The 24434-nt window shown below is 54.4% G+C and overlaps 5 protein-coding genes across 5 annotated transcripts; 3 read left to right on the top strand and 2 right to left on the bottom strand.

The window, feature by feature from the left end:
• Nucleotides 1-3729: 3729 nt before the first annotated feature.
• TRIREDRAFT_120430 (uncharacterized protein) lies at nt 3730-5207 on the top strand (the record flags this gene model as incomplete). Its single annotated transcript, XM_006962891.1, has 3 exons — nt 3730-4049; nt 4160-4483; nt 4555-5207. Exons 1-3 carry the CDS (start codon nt 3803-3805, stop codon nt 5205-5207), a joined length of 1224 nt encoding a protein of 407 aa, XP_006962953.1. The 5' UTR covers nt 3730-3802.
• Nucleotides 5208-7404: 2197 nt separating this feature from the next.
• TRIREDRAFT_45512 (uncharacterized protein) lies at nt 7405-8286 on the bottom strand. Its single transcript, XM_006962501.1, has 3 exons — nt 8124-8286; nt 7984-8051; nt 7405-7840 (listed from the first exon to the last, which is right to left on the bottom strand). Exons 1-3 carry the CDS (start codon nt 8130-8132, stop codon nt 7486-7488), a joined length of 432 nt encoding a protein of 143 aa, XP_006962563.1. The 5' UTR covers nt 8133-8286; the 3' UTR covers nt 7405-7485.
• Nucleotides 8287-12242: 3956 nt separating this feature from the next.
• TRIREDRAFT_120428 (uncharacterized protein) lies at nt 12243-15882 on the top strand (the record flags this gene model as incomplete). The annotated part of the gene is made up of 1 exon (XM_006962890.1): nt 12243-15882. The coding sequence occupies exon 1, from the start codon at nt 12256-12258 to the stop codon at nt 15880-15882; it is 3627 nt and encodes a 1208-aa protein (XP_006962952.1). The 5' UTR covers nt 12243-12255.
• Nucleotides 15883-19092: 3210 nt separating this feature from the next.
• On the top strand, nt 19093-21316 carry TRIREDRAFT_104395 (uncharacterized protein; the record flags this gene model as incomplete). Its single annotated transcript, XM_006962889.1, has 2 exons — nt 19093-20923; nt 20985-21316. 2 exons carry the CDS (start codon nt 19093-19095, stop codon nt 21314-21316), a joined length of 2163 nt encoding a protein of 720 aa, XP_006962951.1.
• A 569-nt stretch (nt 21317-21885) lies between these two features.
• Nucleotides 21886-23139, bottom strand: TRIREDRAFT_104394 (uncharacterized protein; the record flags this gene model as incomplete). The annotated part of the gene is made up of 1 exon (XM_006962664.1): nt 21886-23139. One exon carries the CDS (start codon nt 23137-23139, stop codon nt 21886-21888), a length of 1254 nt encoding a protein of 417 aa, XP_006962726.1.
• Between the last annotated feature and the right edge of the window lie 1295 nt (nt 23140-24434).

Below are 24434 nucleotides of genomic sequence, written 5' to 3'. Positions count from 1 at the left end.
GTCGGATTGGCCAACTAATAGCATTTATTCATCAGCTACCTTTCAACTCACCGTTCCGCGGCCACGCCACCAGGTCTAAGCCTTATCACGCGGATTATGCCACAGGGAAAGGCGGAAGTGTGCGGGCGTCTCCACCCCAAGAACCACATCCAGAATCCTTCGGACCTACGCCGCGCTTCGATGCTCGAGATGGAACATGTACCTCGCTCTCCGAGAAGCAGAGCTGGCCCGACTGCTTCGTACTCGGCCCCAAGACGATGTGCTGAACGAACCTCAAGACACCAGGAGCCGATCATTGGTCCGGGCCTTGCTCCGTACCTGTCATGTCCTTTGACCCTACCCTTCCTCGCCGTTAGTTGATACAGCGCTAACAATACCGGCCTCGATTCGAATCTCAGCCAAGACAGTTTCTTCCAGCGCTAACCTAGCCAGCCGGGATCGCTTATGACGCAGACACTGACCGGTGGGAGTCGCCGCAAACTGCCCTGCTTGCGAGCTGCTGTATAAGCCCACCCGCTAACTTTAGATTGCAGAGAGCAGAGTTGCTTCGGGTGGAGATGGGTGGAGAGGCGCCCAGATGAAACGTTGTCGGCCTGAACAAGACTGGACTGGATCGTTGGCTTCGCCCACAAGCGTGGATCAGGCACAGAACCGTTGATTTACGGATACCCAACACCGCGCCGTACGAGTTAATCATGGGAAGACTGCCATTGTCTCGCGCTGGTATGCGGAGAAGGGAGGCGAGTGATATCGGCTCACGCTGCGGCACCTTGGGCACGCACTTCGGCTTTGCAAATTGACCGCTTCAAGGTGAGCTTGATCTTTGGAAGTGGCCAGGGGGCCTCGCAAAGAGACAGAGACGAGGACGGGAAGTACTAGAACATACTACAAACGTTTGCTAACAACGGGCGCGAGGTTTGCATTCTGCTCGGGCATCTCATGCCTAACCTGAAGAATTCGTCAGAATGATACCTCGTTATGCATGGCTCAGTGTGGTATGCATTTACGCAAGTCACGCCGTCTGCTTACTTGTTCTGGGAGGCGTCAAGGTGCCAAATGCTTACCGCAGTGGCTTAGTCGTGCTGTCTCGGGATCGGTTGACGACGGCCGGAGACTGATCTCATGGAACGGACCTGACTGACATTGGCCTCTTTAGCCCTGGCCGCCTCCCTAAGGCGGGAACGTGGGGATTGTGCGCACTTCGATGCTTCTCCGAGACCAGCAAGTGGGATCGAGTCCTCGGCCTAAACGACGCTCCATTCGGACAATTGACATGCGTCGTCTAACCTGCACGACTCCCTGATACGACTCTCCTGTACGACGTACAGTGCTTTGTACTCGTACGCGCGCAAAGGCAATCAATTGCTTGTCGCGTACTTCAAGCTGGACTGTCTATCGCCGCGCCGTCTAACTCCGTACGCTGAGAGAGCTAAGATACAAGACCATTGCCACTCCAGGTAGGTAGTAACACCACAGCAGCACGCATGTGCATGTACATGTGAACTGCACAAAGTAGTACTGCGTGCATATGCCGGCGCATTCCATCGAAGCGGAATGGGAGCGGAGGAGCCCGTGCCGCAATTTTTTTCTCCCCAGCCCTGCAGAACGATACATCCAAGTGGTTGAGCTGAAAGTATTGGGGCCGGCAGATGCCTCGACAGGGGATCCCTCGTTTTGTGGCAGGGCCACCACTCCCCAGCCCAGCCCTTTCTTGCTCGCCTCCCTTGCGTCGGACAAGGTGTGTTACCCTTTTCTCTCTTTGTTTCCTTTTTTTCTTCCATTCTGCCCTTGTCCATGGTAACAGCACAGCGCCGCCTCTCTGCTTTTCTAGCTTTAGTGCAACTAATCATTCGCTCACTAGCCTCACCCTTGCCAGTGTTCCCATCATCCTGCTACTCGTACTGTCGTACTACGACGTATGTAGTGGTAGGAAAGCTACCGCTACCACTGCTCGTGTGTGCTGTACTCGTACTACTTCGCTAGGCTATTGGCTTCCTGCTCCGTACGTTGCCCTATATGCCGAGACACGGCTATACGAAGATGTGGGAGAGGTGAGCCATTGACTAGCTTGGAACAAGTCTCACCTGGCCCTGGCTGTCGGTTCTCGAAGCCTTCTTTTTGCTTTTTCCGACCGCTGGCTTTGGGGCCACGCTATTGGTTGTCGGAGATGAAGCCTCCCGCAAATCAAACTTCCTCGAGGTCGTGTTAAAAATGACAAGACAGGCTTTTAGCGGCAAACCCTATGGGAGTCAGGAAAGACATTCGCACCAGTTTCGTGGACGGATCGCGATGAGGTTGCCATGGGCTGGTGGTAAGCAGATAATATCACCGAGTACACGCCCATACACAGCTATACTTGTCTGCCAACGGAGTGCTCGTTCAGACGCCCTTCCCCCAAATTTCGAGCCGAGTCCGCCGGTACTCGTTATATACACGCCCAAAAGGCCAATCTGTGTGCCACCCTCCGGGACGACCGCTGGCTCTTTGCCTCGTCACCACACACTCAACGGGGAAGAAGAAAAGTAGAAGCAGGGTACGCATACTACCCGGATCTGGGAGTTCCCGCCTGGTTAGAACGCAACAGATGCTGCCAGGCATTGTCCCTTTATTAACCCCATTCTTTTTGTCATTATGCCGATGCCGCTGAGGGTGACAAATCCTGGCACGATGCGCAATGGCAAAGGACGATATTTCATGTGGGAGCAACTGTCTCCACATCGGTTGTAGTAAGATGACGACGGTTTGAACAACCAGAACCAGGTAACTGCGTACAACTAGTAATATCTCTTCCCTTCGTCTCCTTTCCTTGCTCTTCTCTCATCAGGCTCCGTTACTTTGCATTATTCACCAGAGCCGCGTCGCTGACCTGTCAGCCAAGCATCCGCCTTTGACAATGGCTTCGCCGCTTGGCACATGCCACACAGCCCTTTCTGGCCGAGGCCAGCGAGGATCGAGCCGTTTGGTTCTCATCGAGTGGACCCCATACTCGTACTCACATGTACAAAGTTGTACGCCTGCTGGTCCTCGCAGCTCGAGCAAGAGTGGTGTCGACGGGGAGGGGTGTCGAGCGACTCCGTACTCCGTACCCGTACGGCTCCTCCTGTTAAGCAGCTCCATCACTCCCCACACCCGAAAAAAGGGCTGGGTGGTCGGGCCTTGCATACCCTTGCCTCTGCTCCAGCCAGTGTGGCAGGCATCCATAGCCATCGACAGGCATAATAGCCCTATGGCAGACCCCATAGCATGGTTACCGGGGCGAGTGTGCATTAGACATTGCACAGGTAGGGTGTCACAAAGCCGCTACTCGAGGCAACCTGGCTCATCAAGTCGTCTTCCCGCTCTGTGTTCTTTTCATCAACCTCCCCATCATCTGGTCGTCGCCAGAGCCGCCCCATCTCGATCTCCCCGTGTCCGGCACCAGAAGGTCCAGGAGATTTCATAGATTGCCAGATCGGGCCTGACCAAGAGCTGGCATGGGATCTCCTTTGGCTCCCATTCACATCCAGCTGTCTTAGGTCAGCTATCCTTTTGCCACCTGAGGCTCGAGCGTGATTCACTCCTGGCTCTGCAGCTTCACCGGTCGAGAGTATTGGCACCTCCCAACGCCACCAGCACAGCTCTACCCGTCCTTGCTGTTCATGGCTGCGGCCGCCCTGTCGCTTCCTCCCTGCTCATTCGAACCCACAAAGGCCTTTACGATCTCGTCCTCATCTAAGATCCCCGTGACCCCGTTTCACCAGCTGTCGACGCCGCCACTGCCTCATCAAATGTTGTATGCCGGCTCCCGTCACAACAGGAGTAGATGCACCACGGACAGTCTGCGATGCCACCTCCCAAATCTCCCTCTGGGAGCCTGAGGGGGATACAAGATTCTGCAATGGCGGCCAGCATGCGAGGAAATCCCCCCCACTACTTGAAACGATCCTTCTCGACGCCCACGGTGGGTGGTGCGACCCCATCGTCGTTCCTGGAATCCCAGTCCCTGGCGCCACAGATGGGCGAGAAGAAGAGGAACAAGCTGGGTTACCATAGAACATCCATCGCCTGTGGTGAGTCCTGCCTCTTCCTCCCAATCACCCCCCCTTCCCCCTCCCGTCTGCCTGAGAGAGGTTCAGGCCCGGTGCTGCCGGCCCCTGGTCAGCTGCTAACGTGTGGCCAGGCCATTGCCGTCGACGCAAGATACGCTGCATCATATCTACCGAGGACCAAAATCGATGTGTCAACTGCATACGACTCAAGAAGGAGTGTAGCTTCCATCCGGTGGACCAGCAACAGCCGTACGATCAGAAACAGCCGCCTCAAACGCCTGGGAGCTCCAGCACTGTGACGGCATCTTCGTCGCCTGCTATATCCCGTGGCAGCTCCGTCGATCAAGGACTGCAGCGTCATCATTATCCTTCCATGCCTGTCGCGTCGGTGCCCAGCATGGGCAATCCGGCGATACAGACACCCCAGGGAGAGTTTTTTCCGCCAGACATGGAAGGTTTGTATTCGAAGATATCTCTATTGAGTCTGCTCCTTTGAACTTGTCCATGCTAACTGCTACTGACACAGTATCGTCCAATAACGTACCACCTGGGCCATCGTATGGTATAGGGGAGTCGCCTTCAACGGGATGGATGACTACGGACACAAACAGCGACACCATGGCGAAGCCTCGCGACCCGAATGCGATTTGGCGACCATTTCCCACCGAGGTCCCGATTCCCGTGGGTGGACCGCTGTCACCGTATGCGAATCCGTCGGCCTCCTCAACCACCTGGACAAACTCGAATTATGCCACTGGAAGCGATATAACATGGAACAGTAACAGCATGCCGCCGCCTCCCCGATCCATGTCGTTCAGCGGTGAGATGCTGGGAAGTCAAGGCACGCCGCATTACTATCCAGTGCCGCACCAAAATCAAATCTATGACAGACAATCGCAACAATTCACGCCAATCTACGGAGGTGTGCCTGTTGGTGGAACGGACGAGGGCATAGAGCATGCCATTGACCCTGCAATAATGGGCGGCAGTGTTCAGTCTTCCACACCGATAGCATGGCAGCAGCAGCAGCAGCAACAACAACATCAGCAACAACAACAGGCACGGACGCAGACGCAGCAGCCACAACCGCAGCTCATGTCACAGCAGATACCGGACACACAAGGAGGTGCTTATCGCCCTTGGGGAGAATACGGCGAGGGCGACAGATCACACATGTAAAATACCGACCGGTCGTTCAACCGCTCCTTTATAATCGTTCTGGCCAACGAGAAGAATCTTTCTCCGCAAGAAGCAGGGCATGCTTCTGACTTCTGGAATATCGTCCCACCTCACCGAAAATCAAAGTGCCCGAAGCCCACCGATTCAGCTCCCATAAGCCTGAACAAATTCCGGTCATGAACCCTCTTGGCGTCGAAAAGGCGGTACAAGCCTGTCTCTGCCTTGAAGCTAGAGATGTGGAGGATGGCTTTCAATTCGATAAAGGGTATATTATTGAGTCTATCGCCGGAGACACCTATCGCCCTCTTGAAGCATCCTAGCCTTGGAAAAGGAATGGCAAAAGCTCGACCAGCCTCGTCACTTGTTTGGAGACCGGGAAAGAAGATCAACATTCAAGCCACCCCTTTGATTAAAGCGATCAAGAGCTGGAGTATGGGAGAACGAATGGTCATGGGTTGCGATGAATTTGATATCCGGCCAAGAAACCGCACTATTGGGTATCTGGTTGGAAAATTGATTGCCCACCACGGCCATTTGAGATGAAATCAGGTGTTTGGCGAAGAGCATCTACCACGTGATACATGTCTTGCTACTGTCTTCCCTGATCATGGCAGAAGTCGGCAACTCGATCTTCAACGATGGAGAACAACAAGCGAACTTGAGGAGTACCAACCTCGGCAATCTACCTCTATATGGGCTCGAATTCACAATGTACCACCACTCAGACTTTGCGGCTTCCGACAGGGTTTCTCGATATTCAACAACGGACGAAATACGATGCGAACATATTCACACAAATGGGAGGGTTCTCGACAACTGTACATAGAACGATGGACTAGCGGGTGAATCTTTCAACTGAACGGCCGAACATCACCGGATCCTGGTTTTGTCTTTCTTAGAGCGGGGCTGGAATATTACATTGATGTGCCCGGCACAGCGCACACAAGAGCGGAAACAAGCGGATTAGATTTTTCTTCTTTCCATTGCTGTCTTGTTGTTTTTCTTTGGATCGAACACGGGGGACGTTTTTGTTTTTCTTGCGAAAGAAATCTTGGTCAAAAAGTTTCAAGGAGTGGGGGTTTTGGGGTTTCGGGGTAGAGGAAGGGAAAGGGGGGTTGGTGAGAATTTGATCAGCTTTATGCTGAGGGTTGATTGCGAGCATTTTGGTGTTATCTCTGTCGCTACTTCTTTTTTCGTTCTTTTCAAAGCTTTGCTTCTGCGTTGTTCTTTCGTTGTCTTTCTTATGTTTACAGATTGTTAGGCATTACAATGAGGGTTTACTCGTCAAGGGAAGGAATAGGATAGGGTAGGATAGGTAGGGTATAGGTAGGGAAACATGGTCTAGGTTTTAATATCACCTGTCAGGGCTGTTGATTGTTCTTGGAAGAGAAATGTCTCCTGTTTGGAAAGCATTTTAAAGGTTAATCTGAGTGGTTGATGTTCTGCATGTTTATGATCTGCTGTTTTGGGTACCAGGTTTAACGTGATTCTCGCATAAAGAGCGTGAAGTGGATGTGTTGAAGAAAGACAAGATGAGGACGGAGACGTATCAGAAAGGTTGACAATAACGGTCAATTATAGCACAAATCTTGGTGTAAGGTGTGTTATTATTGTGGAGAAGTGTTTTGCTTGATGATGAATTCAGCTTTTTGACTTTCTTCAAGCGGATGGGTGCTTTATGGCGTGGAGGAACCTGGGTAAGACTCGTGATTATGGAGACGAATTCTCATAAAGGACTATTTAGGTGAGTTCTCTTCTTCTGCTTAAGGATGTCTCATGAACATATAGCTGATACAGTACAGTGGAGATGGAATGTTTGAGGGAACCCGTAGAGTGAATGTCTCACAAGATCCTACACGTGAAAGTAAAGAAAGGGCCATAAGTCGGACATTCGCGAATAATACACTAGAAAATGTATATCAGAGCTCATGGACTTTAGACCCTTTAAGAACTTACTTAAAAAGGACTTGGAAGACAAAGCTCACATCATAGGGATACTACATCGCTTCAAACAAACTCGAACACAATATAAAGAGGCGAATGCACCTCATGTTAACTGCCAAGGGTGAACTCCCACTCTTCAAATGACGCAAATCTGCTCAAGTGGTGAGAGCATAATGACAACAAAACCCGACAAATCACTGCACCAATGACCAACATGCCTCATACTACAACAAAGCACAACCTGATGAAACTCGGTAAAACATAGAAATATTGGATTCACCCCATCACTGTCGCCCCTCAAAGCGAGCACCAGCAAAAACGCCGCATCGCCTCTTCACATATCGCTCAGCTTCCACGTCAGCCCCAGCAGCGTCGCATACGCACACAGACTCAGCACCGTCAAAAGCACCACCGTGTCGCCGCTCGTCCGGAACTTGCGCCGCAGTATCGTGTCGCCGCAGCCGTCATCGTCGGGCGACTCGGCGACGAAGAACTGGCGGTTGCCCTGGTAGCGGCGGTACACGGCGACGAGCAGGATGGCGGTGCCAAAGGCGGCAAAGAGGGCGCCGATGCCGTAAAACTCCTCGGTGAAGACCTTGAGGATGACGAGGGAGAAGGAGAAGATGCCGAGGGCGGTGCGCATGTAGGCGCCTTCAAAGGTGCGTTGGGCGGCGCGGATCTCGACGAGCCTGGGGTTGGTGAGCGAGTGTCGTGAGTGAAGAGGGAGCACATATGTTTGTGTGTATACGCATATATGTATGAGATGGGGTTGAGGCTTCGTGAGATGATGCTTGTTGGTGTGGAGGACTGAGACCCGTGGTGTGACGCTTACTCTTCAGATGTCAAGACGACGGACCGAGCTCGATGGAGCCGGAGATGCATCGTCTCCTCTGGATGCGGCTGCAAATTGACGACAAGACCTATCGTCAGCTTGGGTATTTCTCGTTGAGATGAAGTCTGAGGTTGACGAACCCTGAACATGGCGGGCAGACGAGCAATGAACCACGCGTGGATAAAAAGTTCCCTGCCTTCACCCTTTCCACCCTTGGTTCGTATCGCTCATTCGCCTGCTCAGGAGCTTTCAACGCCTTCTGGTTGATGCGTCGAGTCGCATAGAGTTGAGCGTTTATTGTGAAGGCGAGGTTGAAAGTGCAAAGAATCATGGGATCGCAGCTGGTTGCTGGTCGTCTGAGGCATCACGTGGCATCGCCTCATCTCTTGGTGGGATGAAATAACGTGGCGTCGATTTGCTCGCTACAAGACATGGCACACATAGTATGAGCACTTCCCATCGTGATCTCAACAATCACTTGTTTTGCTCAATATTGACAGCGGCACACAATTCAAAACGGTGATATCATCGATCGCGAGGAAGCCGATTCCGTAGGAAAAGTCTGGTTGTTCTTCCAGAAATCGTCCATCACCGGGTAACCGACACACAGCACCAAGGCAACCGGGCAGCCCTGCAGCCGCAAGAGGATGCGCGGTAATCGATCAGACAGCGCGCCTATTTGCCCACAAGGCTCCAGGATTGCTGCGCCGCCGGCACTCGCCGTGTCCAAATCGAGTTGACCGATCAGTGGCGCGCAGGACTAGATGCAAGCCGGCGAGATGTGATCGAGGCGGGAGGCCCCTTGTGAAATGCCCACATGTGCGAACTTGTGCTGTGTTTCAGACGGTTCACTTTGCTCCTTCAGAGTTGCGAGATGCCTCGTGGATAGGCGGAATCTGCCTCATGGGCCCTTTCCGGCACGCGCCGTGGAAGCCGAGGGCTTATCTTGGTATCGAAGCAAGAACATATGGTCATACCTTAGACGTCGGGTGGTATTACCGAGTACATACCAGACAGCCCTACTTTTTTGGGAGCTGTGCTTACCTGGTACCCCTAGGGATCAAGCATGTATGCAGGCCTTTGGGGGGGCCAGTAGGCACAAGCAGAGTAGGACCGTGGAGGCTTCTGTCGAATCTTCCAGGACTCGCTCTGTGCATTTCATACAAGACATCGATCGTTATCGGGGTTGAGGTGAGGCGGAGCCGATGCTGGTATCGATTCAGGCCAACGGCGTCTGTGAGACAGGTGCCGGAAGCTTCAGCCGCACGGTAGGACACGGGGCAGTGCTTGCTGCTGCTCCCCCGGCGAACTGGACTGTGCTGTCGAGACTCTGTGTGAAAATCCGTGGCGTCGACCAACTCGTCTGTGCCTGGACGCCACATGCAAAGCAGACGCCAAGAATCTGCCTGCATGCCCCTTTCGTCTGTTCATCTGCTTGTTCCGTCATTCTCCATCTGCTCTCACCCAGACACAGAACCATGAATAATGTGCATATATCCAGTATCTGCTCCGTGGCTAGCGTAAAGTGCCGGTGAGCAGTAAGAGTGCCGTAAGCAGCTCAGCGCTCAGCAAGTGTGCCGTCGCTCGATCCTGCTGCATGCAAGAGGGTTGTATCCTGAGTTTACATGGCATGAGACGCTTGAGAAACAAGCAGCGTGTTACCAATACTACCACCCCATGCTTGGATCATCCAGCCCGGCTGGCATGGCCAGAAAGGGCCACTGTCCTGATCCTGCCGAGCAAAAGTATCAGGCATGCGGTTGTCCACATGTTTTCCCCCGAGAATGTATGGGGTACAGAGTCCTCGTCCTCTGTCATCCCACACGCCATCGTCTTGCAACCTGGATGCTGTGCCACTCCACGGCCAATCTTGGACACGTCCCTGATGTCATTGGTTGTGGAAGCTCGATGTCTCAGTCAATCGTGACGTGCTGCGGTTCGCATCCTACCTGGTGCTGCTGCCTTGCCCTGCCCTGCCCTGCCTGCTCTTTCAGCGTCATCTCGATCAAGGACCTGCAGGAAAACAATTGCGATAGAGTGGTGACAACAGCCACAGGCACTACCACAAGGGCTAGACAGGGCGAGCTACTCTGAGCTCATGAGGCTGTGTTCCATTTGCGAGAACGCCTTGGGGGCTGGCGCCCACCCGACTTGGGCCTATGCCAGATAGCCTCACAGGCCCCGAGAGCGCGCCATAGCCCATTTGGGAGCCACGGAATTAGAGCCCGCAAGCCTCGTGCCCACCTTGGAGACCCATCTGGGCCAGGGGTCAGGCGGCTCTGGATGAGGGAGTACCTGGCCCAGCGCCACGTTCGTAGGCGGGCGGCCGGTAGCGCGCTACCATGCATGGCCAGTTGTCCGTAAGGCTTTTCGACCCCGGAGCTGGCATTTTCTGGCACCTGGGATCGCGAGGACGCCCCACTGACATCCTCCTAGCAATGCTGTTGTCAAGTTAGGCTTTTTTCCTGTCGAGTAGTGGAGGCTATGGAGTCGAGCTTCCTGACAGCCAGAGACTTTGAGGCTGTTGGCTCAGAGATTGGCGATGGTGATGCCCTGGCGGTTGCGTTTCTAGAAAGCCGTGCTTCTTGCGCTGTTTATGCGAGACTGGTGGTTGTCGTGATACCTGGTACGAGTGTGTGTGAGGGGGGAGAGCTGGCACGTGTGAAGCTGAAGCTGGTGCTCGGGAGAAGAGAAGAGAAGAGAAGAGCACGCACATCGCTAGGCTGGATGCAGCCTAGGTAGAGGCGACCTGAGGCAGCAAATGGACTGATGGTTTCGAGTGTTGCTGGAGTCGAGGAGCAACCGCGCGCCTCTTTGAGCCTGAAGCTGATCCAGGGATGCCGTTTAGCAGCTTGATCTTGTCGTGGTCAGCAGCGGTGACGGACAGATAAGGTAGACGCCTGTACCGACCTAGGCTACGGTACTAATGTGATCATGTATCGATGGAAGCGGTTTGCTGGAGAGTCGATGAAAGTGTAGGTAGGTAGAGAGAGGTTTAGAGTGATTCGAAATGATGGAAGCTGTTTGTACCTCAGAGGTACTCCATGAGGTACCTCGCCTGAGATGGTTGGAGGTTGGAGGCACCCGGTGCCAGTTACAGGCAGGTACGGGCCAACTGGTGCTACCTTCCGCTTCAGCAGCTGCATCTTCAGCTCCGGCTCCCCCTCCTTCAGTCAAGGAAGGCAGTACCGCGCAGTACCTGCTGCTGTCTGTCCCCCGCCAAACCTCGAGCTGCCCTCAATCCAATGCCCTTGCTCCTCATCATCATGAAAACCATCGCCAGGTTTAAAATCCTTCTCTCTTACTACTACTCAACTACAAGCCGGAATCATCGAGAGTTGCAGCTTTCCCCCTATCGTCCCTTTCGATCTCTCGCTCGTCTGTGCCAAGTCGAGGCGCTCTCCTCCCGCAATCGCCCCCCCACTCCCACACCACCACCACCACCGAAACCCATCACCATCACCACCTTAACCCGACCACCCCCAGGCTCGCTGCTGGCCAATCTCGTCGCGGCCCTGGTCCAGGTTCAAGCCCAAACGGCTCAGCACCACAAACGCACCCAAGAGACTTGACACCATGGAGCACCAGCAGGCACCCGGTCGCACCACCATGATGCTCCGGACTCGGGCAGCTGGACCTTGGCACGTCGTACTCGACAGGAATACACGTATCGCGGGCACAAAAACAGTGGCATCAAGCACCAGAAACGAGCAGAGTCGCTTAGCAGGGGTGCCGTCGCCAGCCTAATCCAGGTGGTAAGCGCCTTTGCCTTTAGATCCGCCAGCCGCACCCACACACAAGCCCGCTGCCCATGTCCCATCCCATCATCAGCTCGCTGGCCGCCCGCTGCCCTACTTTTTTCCTCTCTCTCTCTCGTTCGACACCTAACTTCTAATTAGTTCACAGCAAGACGCCGCAAGCCTCATCGCTCGCCGACTGCGCCTCCCGAGCTCAAGTCCTGCCTAATAAGCTTTCACCACAACCCACGCCGCACCGCTGCTCTCCCGTTCGCTCAGGAACATGGTCATGATCCTTGACCAGTGACGTGACGCTGCCCTTCTCCAGAGAGCGCGCACCACCTCAGTTTGAGTTTTAGGGCCCGGCTGCCTGTCGACTGCTGGCACCGCGCCCGAAAGCCACCGCTCCTCTGCGCTGCGCTGCCCGTCTGTTCCTATCCTCCCTCCTTCTTTCGCACATCCGGCCTATATACCGACTATACCGACTACTTATCCTTGGGCATCCCCTTCCACCTGGCGCCAGCCGGGAGCAATCATGTCTTCCGCATCCGCCACCGCCCAAGGCTTCACCCTGCCTCTCGACACCGACAACCACCACGACTTCGCCTTCGACCTTGAACCCCGCAATTCACCGGCAGCCCAACAGCGCCAAGTCAAGCAGCAGCAGCAGCATCAGCATCAGCAGCAGCAGCGCTCGTCTATCGACTCCAACCTGCTGTCGCCCTTCCTGTCGCGCGTCAATAGCGACTCCCTCTCACCCGCCAATCCCTCGGAAACGCCTGCCGGATCCACCTCGACGCTGAGCATATACCAGTCTAGCGACTTCAGTGACTTCGACGACGACCCCTTCTTCGGTGCCAACTTCACCAATCCCGAGGTCGGCACACCATCATTCCTGGACGACCAGAGCGTATGGGACCTCTCACTAAACAATACCCCACCAGTTGAGCCCCAGCAAGAGCACAATGCCAACGACGACTCCTATCCTCTGACGCCGGACCAAACAGCCTCTGTCCACACGTTGTCGCCGGGAAGTGAAGAGAGGACAACCCTCACGCCGCCCGACCAGCATCAGCTTCCCAGCTCCGTCTCGCCGCAGCAGCTCCAAAAGGCCTTCAAGCCGAATCCCCTTGTCATCCCGCCACCTCAGTTGACCCCCAGCCAGACCGACAGTGGACGATCCAGCGAGGACGGCTTGGCGCCTGCTCCTGTCGATATGCGGTGTCAAAGTCCCCGAGTCACCATCTCCGTATGGGACAAGGACAATAACGGACCCATACACACCGTTGAGCGGACTTTTGAAGACAGTCCCTCGACGGTACGGGGCGGCCTCGAGTCCGCGGGAGACTTGATCACATTGTCCGCGAACCAGGGACACGGCCAGGCGGCTACTGCAGCCACTGCTTCAAGGGATTCCATAGGCCAATGGCGACGTGACCCTGTCACCGGCCATTCCGGCCTAGATCCCAAGAGGCGGCCTGGCGAGGAAATTGCAAGCATCAATGAGATTATCAGCCGCCGAGAGATTGAGGAGAAGAACCAGGAAGTCGGCAAGTGGCTCACCGGCAATGCGCATGACACCGTTACTCCCGAGAGGCCGTCCCAGGAGGACATTAATGCTGCAGAAGAGCAAAATCGCAATAGCAACGATGGCATCCCCCTTGGCGACCAGACCGAGAACAAGTACATCCCCGGCCAGACGTACTATGCCCCAAATGGTGCCGGCCAGTTGTCGGACGAGGATTATGACATTATCTATGCCAACCGCGGCTGGGCTGACGCTCCCATGCTTCACTCTATCAGAAATGGCGGCCAAAGCCGCCATCAGCCCCAGAGCTCGCAGGCCGCCATCGAGCGGTTCGAGAGAATGTGTCGTGACAACGACTCTATCATCTCCCGAGCTGCAACATGGGGCACTCGCCGCCGCAGCTTGCCCAGCGTTGTCGACCTTGATATTGAGGGTGTCACCAGCGGCAACTTCTTGAAGAAGCTGTCCATTAGTCGAGGCGGCGATAAGAGCAGCAGGTCCAGCAGTCTCTTTAAAGACATTCGCGGCCTTGTCCGCCGCCCCAGCGGCTCTCACATGCGCAAGCGCTCTCGCAGCGGACAGCGAGAAGGCGAGGCTGCGGGTGACCAGGCGGAGCCCACTTCAACTCACAATAAGCGTGATAGCATGCCGCACCTTTCTCCCCTATCGCGCACGTCCAGCTGGGGCAAGAAAAACCAGGCCCCGAGCATCAACACCGCCTTGGTGTCCATGGGCCAGAATATTGCCTCCATCGGCACGACGCACTCGCGCGCTGGATCCATCAGCACCATTCCTGCGCCCTCGACCTCCAAGGGTCCCCGTCTCAATATCAGGAACTCTCTCAGAAGGCCGCGAAGCAAGTCGGACCTACCCAAGCCAACAGCTTCCTCCTCTTCCACCACCAACAGTAACACCGACGGTACTCGCTCCAGTCTCGCCCACTTGTGGCAGAGTGTTGGTGGTCCGCCAGTAGCTGCTCTGCCCGTCGAACCAGACGAGGATGAGGACGAAGATGACGATTTTTACGAAGATAACGACATGAAGATGAACCCCAATATTATTGACGACATTACGCCGAACTTTGCTGGCTTTCAGCAACACATCCAGACCCTGAACCCAGGACTCTCACCGGCCAATAGCTACCTCGTAGATCGCATTGCGCACCAGCAAATTGTTCGATACAAGCAGCTACTAAACAACAAGGTCAAGCACCTCGGTCTCGGCGCCAATTGCCCCTGCGGTCCCCTCTGCTTGGCGCTTGGGGGCTCAGCGAATGTGCTGAGCGCAAGGGCAGGAGATGGTAATGGCGGCAGCAAGGGGCTGGACGCCTTGTCGGCTCCCTATGACGAGGACGACGATGTCACGCCGACCGAGGGCGCCATCAATCAGGAAAGCTTCCCGACCGACATCCCCATGCCGCCGACTCAGCACCTGCCGGCTGAGTTCGAATGCCAGCTATGCTACCAGAAGAAGAAGTTCCTCAAGCCGTCCGACTGGACGAAGCACGTGCACGAGGACGTGCAGCCCTTTACGTGCACCTGGGACAAGTGCCGGGATCCCAAGATCTTCAAGCGCAAGGCCGACTGGGTGCGCCACGAAAACGAGGGCCACCGACACTTGGAGTGGTGGATGTGCGATGTCGAAGATTGCCGGCATACGTGCTACCGCCGCGACAATTTCCTGCAGCACCTCGTCCGCGAGCACAAGTTCCAGGAGCCCAAGGTGAAAACCAAGGCGGCCATGAAGAAGGCCGGCACGGTCGATCCCACCTGGCACAAGGTTGAGCAGTGCCATGTGGAAACGAGCAAGCAGCCGCACGAGGAGCCGTGCAGGTTCTGCGGCAAAGTCTTCCCGACGTGGAAGAAGTTGACTGTTCATCTGGCCAAGCATATGGAGCAAATCTCGCTTCCCGTGCTGCGCTTGGTAGCGGCCAAGGCAAAAGAACTGGCGGCGGATACCATCATCAGCCCGGTCCAGGATCCGCCCCCACGGCACGAGATACCGCTCATGCCAGAGCAGAGGTCGCCTGCCCCCATGCGGTATGTGGACAATGGCCAGCAGCAGCAGCAGCAGCAGCAGCCGCTCCAGCAACACCAGCAGCTTTCCTCCGTACCGTCCATGGCTCCCCAACAGCAGCCGCACCAGCAACCAGTGTCGTATGCGCAGGCCCAGGGCACCTTCATGTATCCCGTGATGCCCCCAGGACCGTCCTTCACGCCGTTCTATTCTCCCCAATTCGAGAGCATCGGTCACAGCCTGCATCAACCCCCGTCGATGGCCGCTAGCCCGCTAGGCTACGACCCCGGCCGGCGGGTTCAGGACATGCCAGTCACTTCGGCTCCGTATGTGCAGGGGTCGAATCCGTATGCCAACATGACAATGGCAAATGAGGTGGAGCCACCATTCCCACCCCTGAATGCGCTGGGCCTGCAGAACGTGCCCGTACAGGTTGCCGGCGTCCCCCCTATGGGCGCGCAGATGGCGTACGACAACATGATGGACCCGTCAAGCGTCAACGGCAGCCCATTCAGCGGACACGAAACGCTGTCGACCTATTCTCACTCTCCTCACCAGGGCGCGATTCATCTAGATACCAAGAGCTGGGATGATAGACAGGTGTCTGGATTTTTCTGAAGCGTTGTATTACACGGCTGTTGCGATTTTCTTTCCATTTCCTTGTTTCTTTTTCTTCTAGGGCGATTTCTCCTTCCGTTTGCTGCAGGTGTTTCTTCTTCTTCTCCTTCTTCTTGTTTCAGCAGGTTTATAGCCTTGCATTACCTCAATTCCCTTCTCTTTCCATGAGTTATTGGGCATGATCATTGGGAGCTCTTTTTGGAGCCGAACCTCGTTTGAGGATGGGTTATGGCGACAATACATTACGGATGTTGGGACGGGTAGTATAGTATTTGAACACGATTCCCCTGCGTTTACTTGCAATTTGAGGTTGGGGCTTTTGTCAACGTCTTTGCGTTTTGGGATAGTTGGGTCACGGCAGAGCACATTGTTATGAACTGAAGCAACCTTTTTTTTTTTTTTTTTTTTTTTTTGCCCTGCCAGGTCATTATACTTCACATGAGCCATCGAATTCGTGCTGATAGACTTGCAATTACATCTCAATTAAGCTGCTTTTCATCTCACCACTCTGACATGTGAGCAAAGCGGTCATATAGACAAATGCGTCTGGCTCTGCACATCTAGCCGCGTAGCCGACGGGTATAGAATGCAAGATGAGACATGCATGGGCGATTATGTACAGCGATATACTAATAATACGAAGAGAAAGCCTGAGATGCCACACATTGGTGGAGACGGCTGTATTTCGAGAAGTCTGGGGTTGATTGCTCTGGGCTTGTCGTCCCCTTGAAGGTCACTGCGGAGTCTACCTTAGTACTACCTACCTATCATCAGATGATTGGATACGGATCAGGAGAGAGGGAGGAGCAGACACGCCAGAGTACGCGTACGGGATGTTTCCAGTGGAGGAAAGGTAATGCATTTCCTGCATTGACAGGCATGAATCATGAAAATGCATAAGATGCTGGCCTCTCTGGTTTCTGGGATTTCAGGCGTCTCTTTTCTTCGCCTCTTGTTGCCTTGCTTTGCTTTTGGGGGGGCGGCTGTGTGAGGAGGCGAGGGGGCCTGTGCGGTGTAGATCATGGCGTGAGGCGTGCGGTTGATACGATGGGAAGCATTTATTATTGGGCACTCTCGATTATTGGATCACCAAAGAGGCATCCAATTGATCGTGGGTCTACGAGGAAGAGAGTCGAATATCCGTTTGAGAGTGTTATTGTGAGAGAGCTGCTGGTGCAGAGTGGTTTGATGAGAATGATGTCTTGATGTGTTGGTAGGCAAAAGCTATGAAGATGAGACGCTGGACAGACGCTCGGGCATTGTTCCGTTATTTCAGGTCGAGCTAGGTAGGTACATGTATGTAAGTAATCCTCCACAGAGTCAGAACAGGAGCTTCTAGACTGAGGTACGGAGAAGCGATAGGCTGCCTCTCGTCTGCATAATTGGTTGTTTCTATTTTGACATTTCCCTTCGTATTTACTTAGATTCAAACCGGTGATTTCCCTATTCTCCATCTGTGCCGAGTGGGCGAGCCGAAATCTTCCTCATCTCGTTCGCTGCCGGGAGACTCTTTGGGGGAGGAGAACGAAGCTTGAGGTGTAATTTCGCTGGACGATCCCTGAAATCTTGGGTTCCATATGGCCATGGACTGGGGGGATCTCTTGGGTCCCCCGGCTGCAAGTGAGTCTTTTAATGACTTCCATTGCAGTTAGTGGTAGTCCGCACTGCTGAGTCAATGCTTCGATGGAGAGCTGCAAAGTGTATTTCTCTCTGTTGTTCGAGCCTGTCGAGGCAAGCAGTGGTTGAGCATCTCGTGTATGTGCTTACTATTGCATTTGGATCTGATGCCCCTATCAGTTGTTGATCCTGCCGGGTTACACGCAGCCGTCTGAGCCCCGAGTTTCAGCGCACCTCTTCCAGCGAGCCAGCCCAGCGCCTCCAGCAGCCTCGGTCCGCGCCTGGCCAATCAAGTGCCCCCATTCCAACCCCCCTTCCACTGGATCTGCCCCTAAGACCGCTGTAAGTTTTCCCCCCTGCAAGAGGTTCCAAGTTTGCGCCCAGGTCCCAGGAGCCGGGATGTGACCTGGCAGTGACCTTCCGGCGCTGCCAGAACAGGGAGGTGCGTGAGGTATCGCTTGGGTAGCGACCTGCTCAGGCGGGACTCGGTTCCTGGGGGGGCTTTGCTGGTTGCAGGCAAGGCAGGTGGGGCGGGACCCTGGCTGCGAGGAAGGTGCTCCCCTTTCGTGATGTTTCAACCACGGACGGACATTGAGAGAGAGTGAATGAGTCTGGATCTGGTCTTGTGCTCCCCTTCTTTTTTCCTTCTCTTCCCTTTTTCCTCGTTTCTGCAATTTTAGTCTTGCCATTACTTTCATTTTGCTCTTTTTGACGCTCTCTCTCTGTCTCTCTCTCTCTCTCTCTCTCTCGTTCTTCTATTAGTTTCTGTCCCTGTTGACAATCAGCTCGCTGTTCGACTGTGGACGCCCGTCATTCATTATTCGTCTTCGTTGTCATTGTTCCTTTCCAGCGACGCTCCTCAAACGACCGGCTTCTCCTGTGATGCTCTGGAAAGCTCCCTGTTTCACATAGCGCCACAGGTCTGATTTCCAGCATTTCGATATCATTGTTGAGCGACTTGAACAACAGCACGAGCGAATCTCGATTGACACACCCTTATACCGCTTCCACTCCTTGATGAATATCCCGTTGTGAAGAGAGGGAACAACATTTCGGTCATTGTTGGGAGAACGCCTTGAAGTCTCTCAAGACGGAAGCACTATTGGCCGCTCATTATCTGGTTTCAGTTCTTCGATTCTCCTCGGGTTGATCCTGGTTCTTTTGGATACTCGCCCTGTGGGCGCTTTTTCTTTTCTTTGTCTTCTGCTGCCTCGTGAGGTTGGCGTCACTCGCTCTCAATCAACCGACTCATCGAACTAGCTGGCATTGTTTTCAGTGTTTCTTCAACCACTTTTTTTCTTCTTTCTCTCTTTGGATATACCGAAAGACTCGACCGATCATTCTCTCCTTTTCTTTCTATACATAGTTCGACAACCGATTTACCGATTCGCATATAGACTGGGCATCGACATACGGAGGCGATTTGCGACAAAACGACTCTAGCCGGAAACTCGATACTGGATTTGGGTATTGCTATATCGACGACGATTGCTGCAAGAGGATTGCATTTCTTAAATCGATTTATACACTTGGGGTTCCGAATTAGAACTGGGGCAACTCGCGTTATTCATTCCACCACAAGGGTTACGAACCATGGCTCGGAGAGCATCGAAGTCGACGACCCGGAGGGCGCTATGCCTAGGCGCAATGCTGATAACGGGAGTCTTGGGCGACCAGATCCTGACGACGACTGGCTTCATTGACTGCGGAAGCATGCCCTCTATTACGATTCATCAACTGAGCATGACCTACGACAACGACGCCCAAATCATCACGTTTGACATCGAGGGCACCAGCACCAGCAGCGAGAATGTCACGGCCACCCTCGACGTTACCGCCTACGGCATCAGCGCATTCACAAACACCTTCAACCCTTGCGATGCCGAGACGCGGGTGGAACAGCTGTGTCCTTTGCCCGAAGGTAACTTCATTGCTAAGGGCAGCCAAAAGGTGCCGCCTCAGTATGCGTCAATGATTCCTTCCATTGCCTTTAGCGTTCCGGATATCGCTGCAAACGCCGTGATGAAGCTCAACAGCATCAAGGACAACACCAGGGTGGCCTGTATCCAGGCTCAGATCACCAATGGAAAGACGACGTACGTGCCCGCCGTGTCCTATGTGGCCGCGGGCATTGCTGGTGTGTCCCTCGTCGCCAGTGGCGTCTCAGCAGTCGGTTCGGCCATCTCGGGAGGTGCTGCGGGCTCCAGCGTGGGCGTCGCGACCGTTGGTCCCACCTTCACGGACGTTGCCGGCTGGTTCCAGGGCATGGCCATGAGTGGCATGCTCTCCGTCAAGTATCCCCCCATCTACCAGAACTTTGCAAAGAACTTTGCCTTCTCCATCGGCCTCGTCCCATGGAACGGCTTGCTGAATTCGATCGACGACTTCCGAGCCAAGACCGGTGGCAACCTTACCGAAGACAGCGTGGCCTACTTGAGAAACATGACATTTGCTCTCCAGCAGATGCAGGCCACATCCAACACGACCGAGATCAGTGTTTCCAGGCTCGCCCGCCGCGGAGACGATGGGGGCGACGACGACCAGCTCAGCCACACAATCTCAGGTCTCAAGAACTTTGCCGAGTCATTGAGTGTTCCCAAGTCGGACATGTTCATGGCAGCCTTTCTCATCGTGGCCATCGTCATCGCCTCGGTCGTGACGATTCTTCTGCTCGTCAAGGTCATTCTGGAGTTCTGGTCGCTGTATGGGAGCAACTTCCCACAGTCCCTTGCCGGTTTCCGCAAGCACTACTGGACGTCCATTGCTCGAACGCTCACTACTCTCATCCTGCTCCTCTACGGAATCTGGGTGCTCTATTGTGTGTTTCAGTTCACACTCGGTGACTCTTGGGCAGCCAAGCTTCTGGCTGGACTCTCGCTGGGCATCTTCACCGCTGTCCTCATGTTCTTTGGTTACAAGATTTGGAGTACGGCACGCAGGCTGAAGGCTCAGGACGGCGATGCCTCCAAGCTCTACGAGGACAAGCAGAATTGGCTCAAGTACTCCATGTTCTACGAGGCTTATCAGAAGTCGTACTGGTGGTTGTTTATGCCCGTCATCCTCTACACCTTCATCAAGGGCTGCCTTGTCGCCGCGGGCGACGGCCACGGCATGGCCCAGACCGTCATCAGCTTGATCCTCGAGCTTGCCATGCTGGCTCTCCTGGTTGCCACGCGCCCCTTTGAGCGCCGCTCCAGCAACATCATCAACATCTTCATTGCCATTGTCCGAGTGCTGTCGGTGGTTTGCGTCTTTGTCTTTGTCGAGGAGTTCAACGTTCAGCAGACCACACAGACTGTCATGGGTGTTGTCATGATTGCCATCCAGTCAACGCTGACTGGTGCGCTTGCACTGCTCGTTGCGTGGAACGCGATCAATGCAACCATTAAGATGAACCCCCACCGCGCGCGCAGAAAGGAGATGGGTAAGTTTCTCTTCTTCTCTTCTTCTCTTGCTTGTCTCTTGTTTTGCTAACGATCTTGTAGAAAAAATGCGCGGAGACATGGACGATCTGACGCCCCTCGATGCTCGCAACTCGCTCCTCATCAAGAGGGGCGATCTCGAGGCCTCGTATGTCGCCGATCACGAAGAAAACCTGCCTCCCTACTCCAAGAGCGGAGACCGGTACTACGCGCCGAGCATTCCCGAGTCGAAGGAGCACCAGGACGAGAAGGTCGGCTTTACGCCGCACCCCATGTACCGCGACCTGACGGGCAGCCGACAGCAAGGAGACTACAGAGAAAACAACTCTGCTGGCGGAGACGGGGTGCATCCGCACGAATTTGTGAGCGATCAGAAATACTCGGGATACCGATAATCGGGCTGGTCAGCTACATTTCTCTCGGTTGTTGTCAAACACAATGACCGCCCTTGGTAAAACAGGTCGGAGGTGTTGTGATTGGGTGGTGAGGATCATTTACTCTTTATTGTTTTCTTACAAGTCATATAAGCCACAGCATCTTTTATGTATTCATAATTCATTCGCCATCTTCCTTGGTTTTGTAACCTCTGATGCGGGCTGCCGTGTCCTGTGCAACATACAATCTAACCTACCTACACATGGATGTGTTGCGGTCTAGGTTAGGTAGCACGACGAGGTGTAGAAGCAGGATCGAGGGATGGGAATGAAGTATAAAAGGGAAGGGGGGTATTGTATGTACGAGGATCAAACGAGACCAATAGATGTTCTTTCTTTTCTATTACTTATTATAATTCTATGGCTGGATAGATCATTCTAGAGTGTCTGGTCTTTTCAGGACACTGATGTGGCTATTGATCCTGGCACAATCCAATTGCAAGCGCATAACATACAAGCTATAAAATGATGCTCTATATGGATGGATACAACTGTGACCTCTATCAAAGCCTTCATTACTGCTGAAGCAATCACAGGCCGTTGGCCTGCAAGAACTGAATCATCTCCTTGAAGCTATCGGGTCCGCTCTTATGGGCAGCAATACAATGGCCAGCACCCGCGGCAATGTACGTCGAACTCCCCTTTGCCGCCTTTGGATAAAACGTCTGGAGAGCGACGACGTTCTGATCCGTCGGATACAGACAGTTGCCGCCGCAAAAGACGAGGTCATGCTGCCCGTTTACAATCTGGACGGGCCCCGTGAACTCGGTCGACGGCGCGACGATGCCGCCAAGCGTGAGCAGGACGCCGAGGGTATTTGTCTGCTTGTTGGCGACCTGCTGGTCGAAGAGGGCCTCGTCGTAGTTTGGGTAGCGGTAGAAGGCGAACTGGATGCCGGCGGCGGACTGCTGGGTGAGGAAGCCCGCGGGCAAGGACTTGAGCTGGGGCGGCGCGGCGGGGTCGGCGTTTGCGTTGACGAGGTTAAAGGCGGCGACGGTGAGGGCGACGGAGGCGGCGCTGGCGCTGGTGCCGGAGAGGATGACGGCGTCAAGGTCGGACGGGTGCTGGGTCGTGATGCCCTGGGTGAGGGTGCTGCCGGCGCTGTGGCCGACGCCGACGACGTGGTCGAAGGAGAGGCCGGCTAGCTGGGCGCTGCGCAGGAGGGAGACGAGCTGGTGGGTGATGGCGACTTGGGAGGATGCCTGGACGGCTTGGATGGGGTCTGGGTGGGCGGAGAGGCCGACGCCGAGCTGGTCGTAGGAGAGGGTTGCGTAGCCGGCGGCGGAGGCGGCGTCGACGTAGCTGTGGCCGGGGGCCATGTCCCAGTAGGTGTGGTCGAGGGTGGCGCCGTGGGTGAGGAGCTGGACGGTTTTGATATGGGATGATGATGATGATGATGATGATGAGGATGATTCGTTATTGGGGAGGCAGAGCTTGATGAAGATGTCGTAGGTGCCGGAGATGACGCTGGGCCCGCCGGCGGTGACTTGGGCGACCCAGGCGGAGTCTGACTGGAAGAGCTCGACGAGAGACTCTGTGACTGCGGCCTGGTTCTGGGGCGCCGAGTAGAGGATGTTGAGACCGGTGGTGTTGAGGGTGAGGGGGACGGTGCCGGAGATGCAGGTTGAGGCGCCGCCGGTGGAGGGGCCGATGATGGGGTTTGTGAAGCCGGCGGTGTTGTTGTTGGTGGTGCAGGTTGCTGTTGTTGTGGTTGTGGTGGCGGATGAGAGGCCGATGAAGGGGTTGAAGAGGTAGGCCATGCGGAGGAAGGCGGAGGAGTTCATGTTTGGTGATGGAGAGGAGATGGTGATGGGGAGGAGATGGTGATAGGGGGGGAGGGAGAGAGATGAAGGTGAGGAGGGATAGTTTTGGAGAGAACACAAATGACTATTTTTTTTTGTTCTTTCTTTCTCTTTCTTCTAGAATGTTTTTGTCGGTCTTTCGAAGGGACTATAATGGACGGTTGCCTCGTGCCTTGGGCTTTCTTCCCCTTTGTCCAACACGTGGTTGCGATGCAACGCTGCAGGCCGGACAAGTTCGTTTGTGATATATGTCGTTGTGTGTGTGAAGACTGGGCTACTATCCGGTATCCGGCCTTGCTGGGGGGTGTTTTTTTTTTGTCATCGGCATGAGGCGCGGCGTCTCTGATTGGAGAACGTCGAGGTTGCAAAAGTGCCTCGTCTTTTGATGAAGAGCTGCGCGTAAGCGATTGATAGACAGTATGTGCATGTAGTCCTTACATGGGCTGCGGCGTCTGATACTTTACAATTGTAGTGAAATGGCCATTGCATCGTCTCCTTGTTTCCTCCAGCGTTATACATAGATTCCCATGTACCACAGGTAGGTACTCACTGGGTAGATTCAAAACTACAAGGCATTATTCTATCAGTTTTACAGATAATATCTTAAGAGGTATATGAATCTAGCCTAGCAATACAAGCAGAAGCAGTCTCCTGATTCTTCTAAGAATCAATAATTCAGGTAAGTCTTCATAATCGAGACAAGCCTCACAGTTCAGCCCAAGGGTTGCAAGATGACAGTCTCTTGTCTTATTCCCGTCTTACAGTCTCTGCCATGCGCTGCATACATGTAACCAACGTCCTGTCAGGCTCTGCTATGGCATTCTGGACTCGTTCGAGGTGCCAACGACATGACTACTAGTAGATACGACATACGCACAGACACAGCCATTCTTCAAAGCTTCCCCCCCCTTTGGTCCGGTTTCCTAATCAGGCAACGGCGGTCCGGGCTCGCGGCAGCCATCTCCGCGCTCTCATCGTTATTATTAGACACAAAGGACGGAATCCCGGCGCCGGCGGCCTTGGGATCTGCCCGGTGCGGGGGATCCGGCCGAGTCAGTCCATACGAGGCAATACAGTCTGTGCTCTGCATAGTATTGCTGCTTCCATTCCTTCAAGGCCCATCGCGAAAAGAGTCTGAATACAACCCTCTGCAGCCTGCTTATTTGACTTGCCGCCCTATTTCTGTTGCACTGCAGGTGCGCTTTGTCTATTGCGCCGACATTGATGTAACCGCACTGCATGGGCTAGGTACGGGGTTCGAGAGCATAGGTAAGTAG

This window comes from Trichoderma reesei (genome assembly GCF_000167675.1).
Source record: "Trichoderma reesei QM6a unplaced genomic scaffold TRIREscaffold_3, whole genome shotgun sequence".
Taxonomy (NCBI): domain Eukaryota; kingdom Fungi; phylum Ascomycota; class Sordariomycetes; order Hypocreales; family Hypocreaceae; genus Trichoderma; species Trichoderma reesei.
Note: the sequence above shows the minus strand (reverse complement) of the source record. Positions and strands in the feature narration are given on the sequence as shown.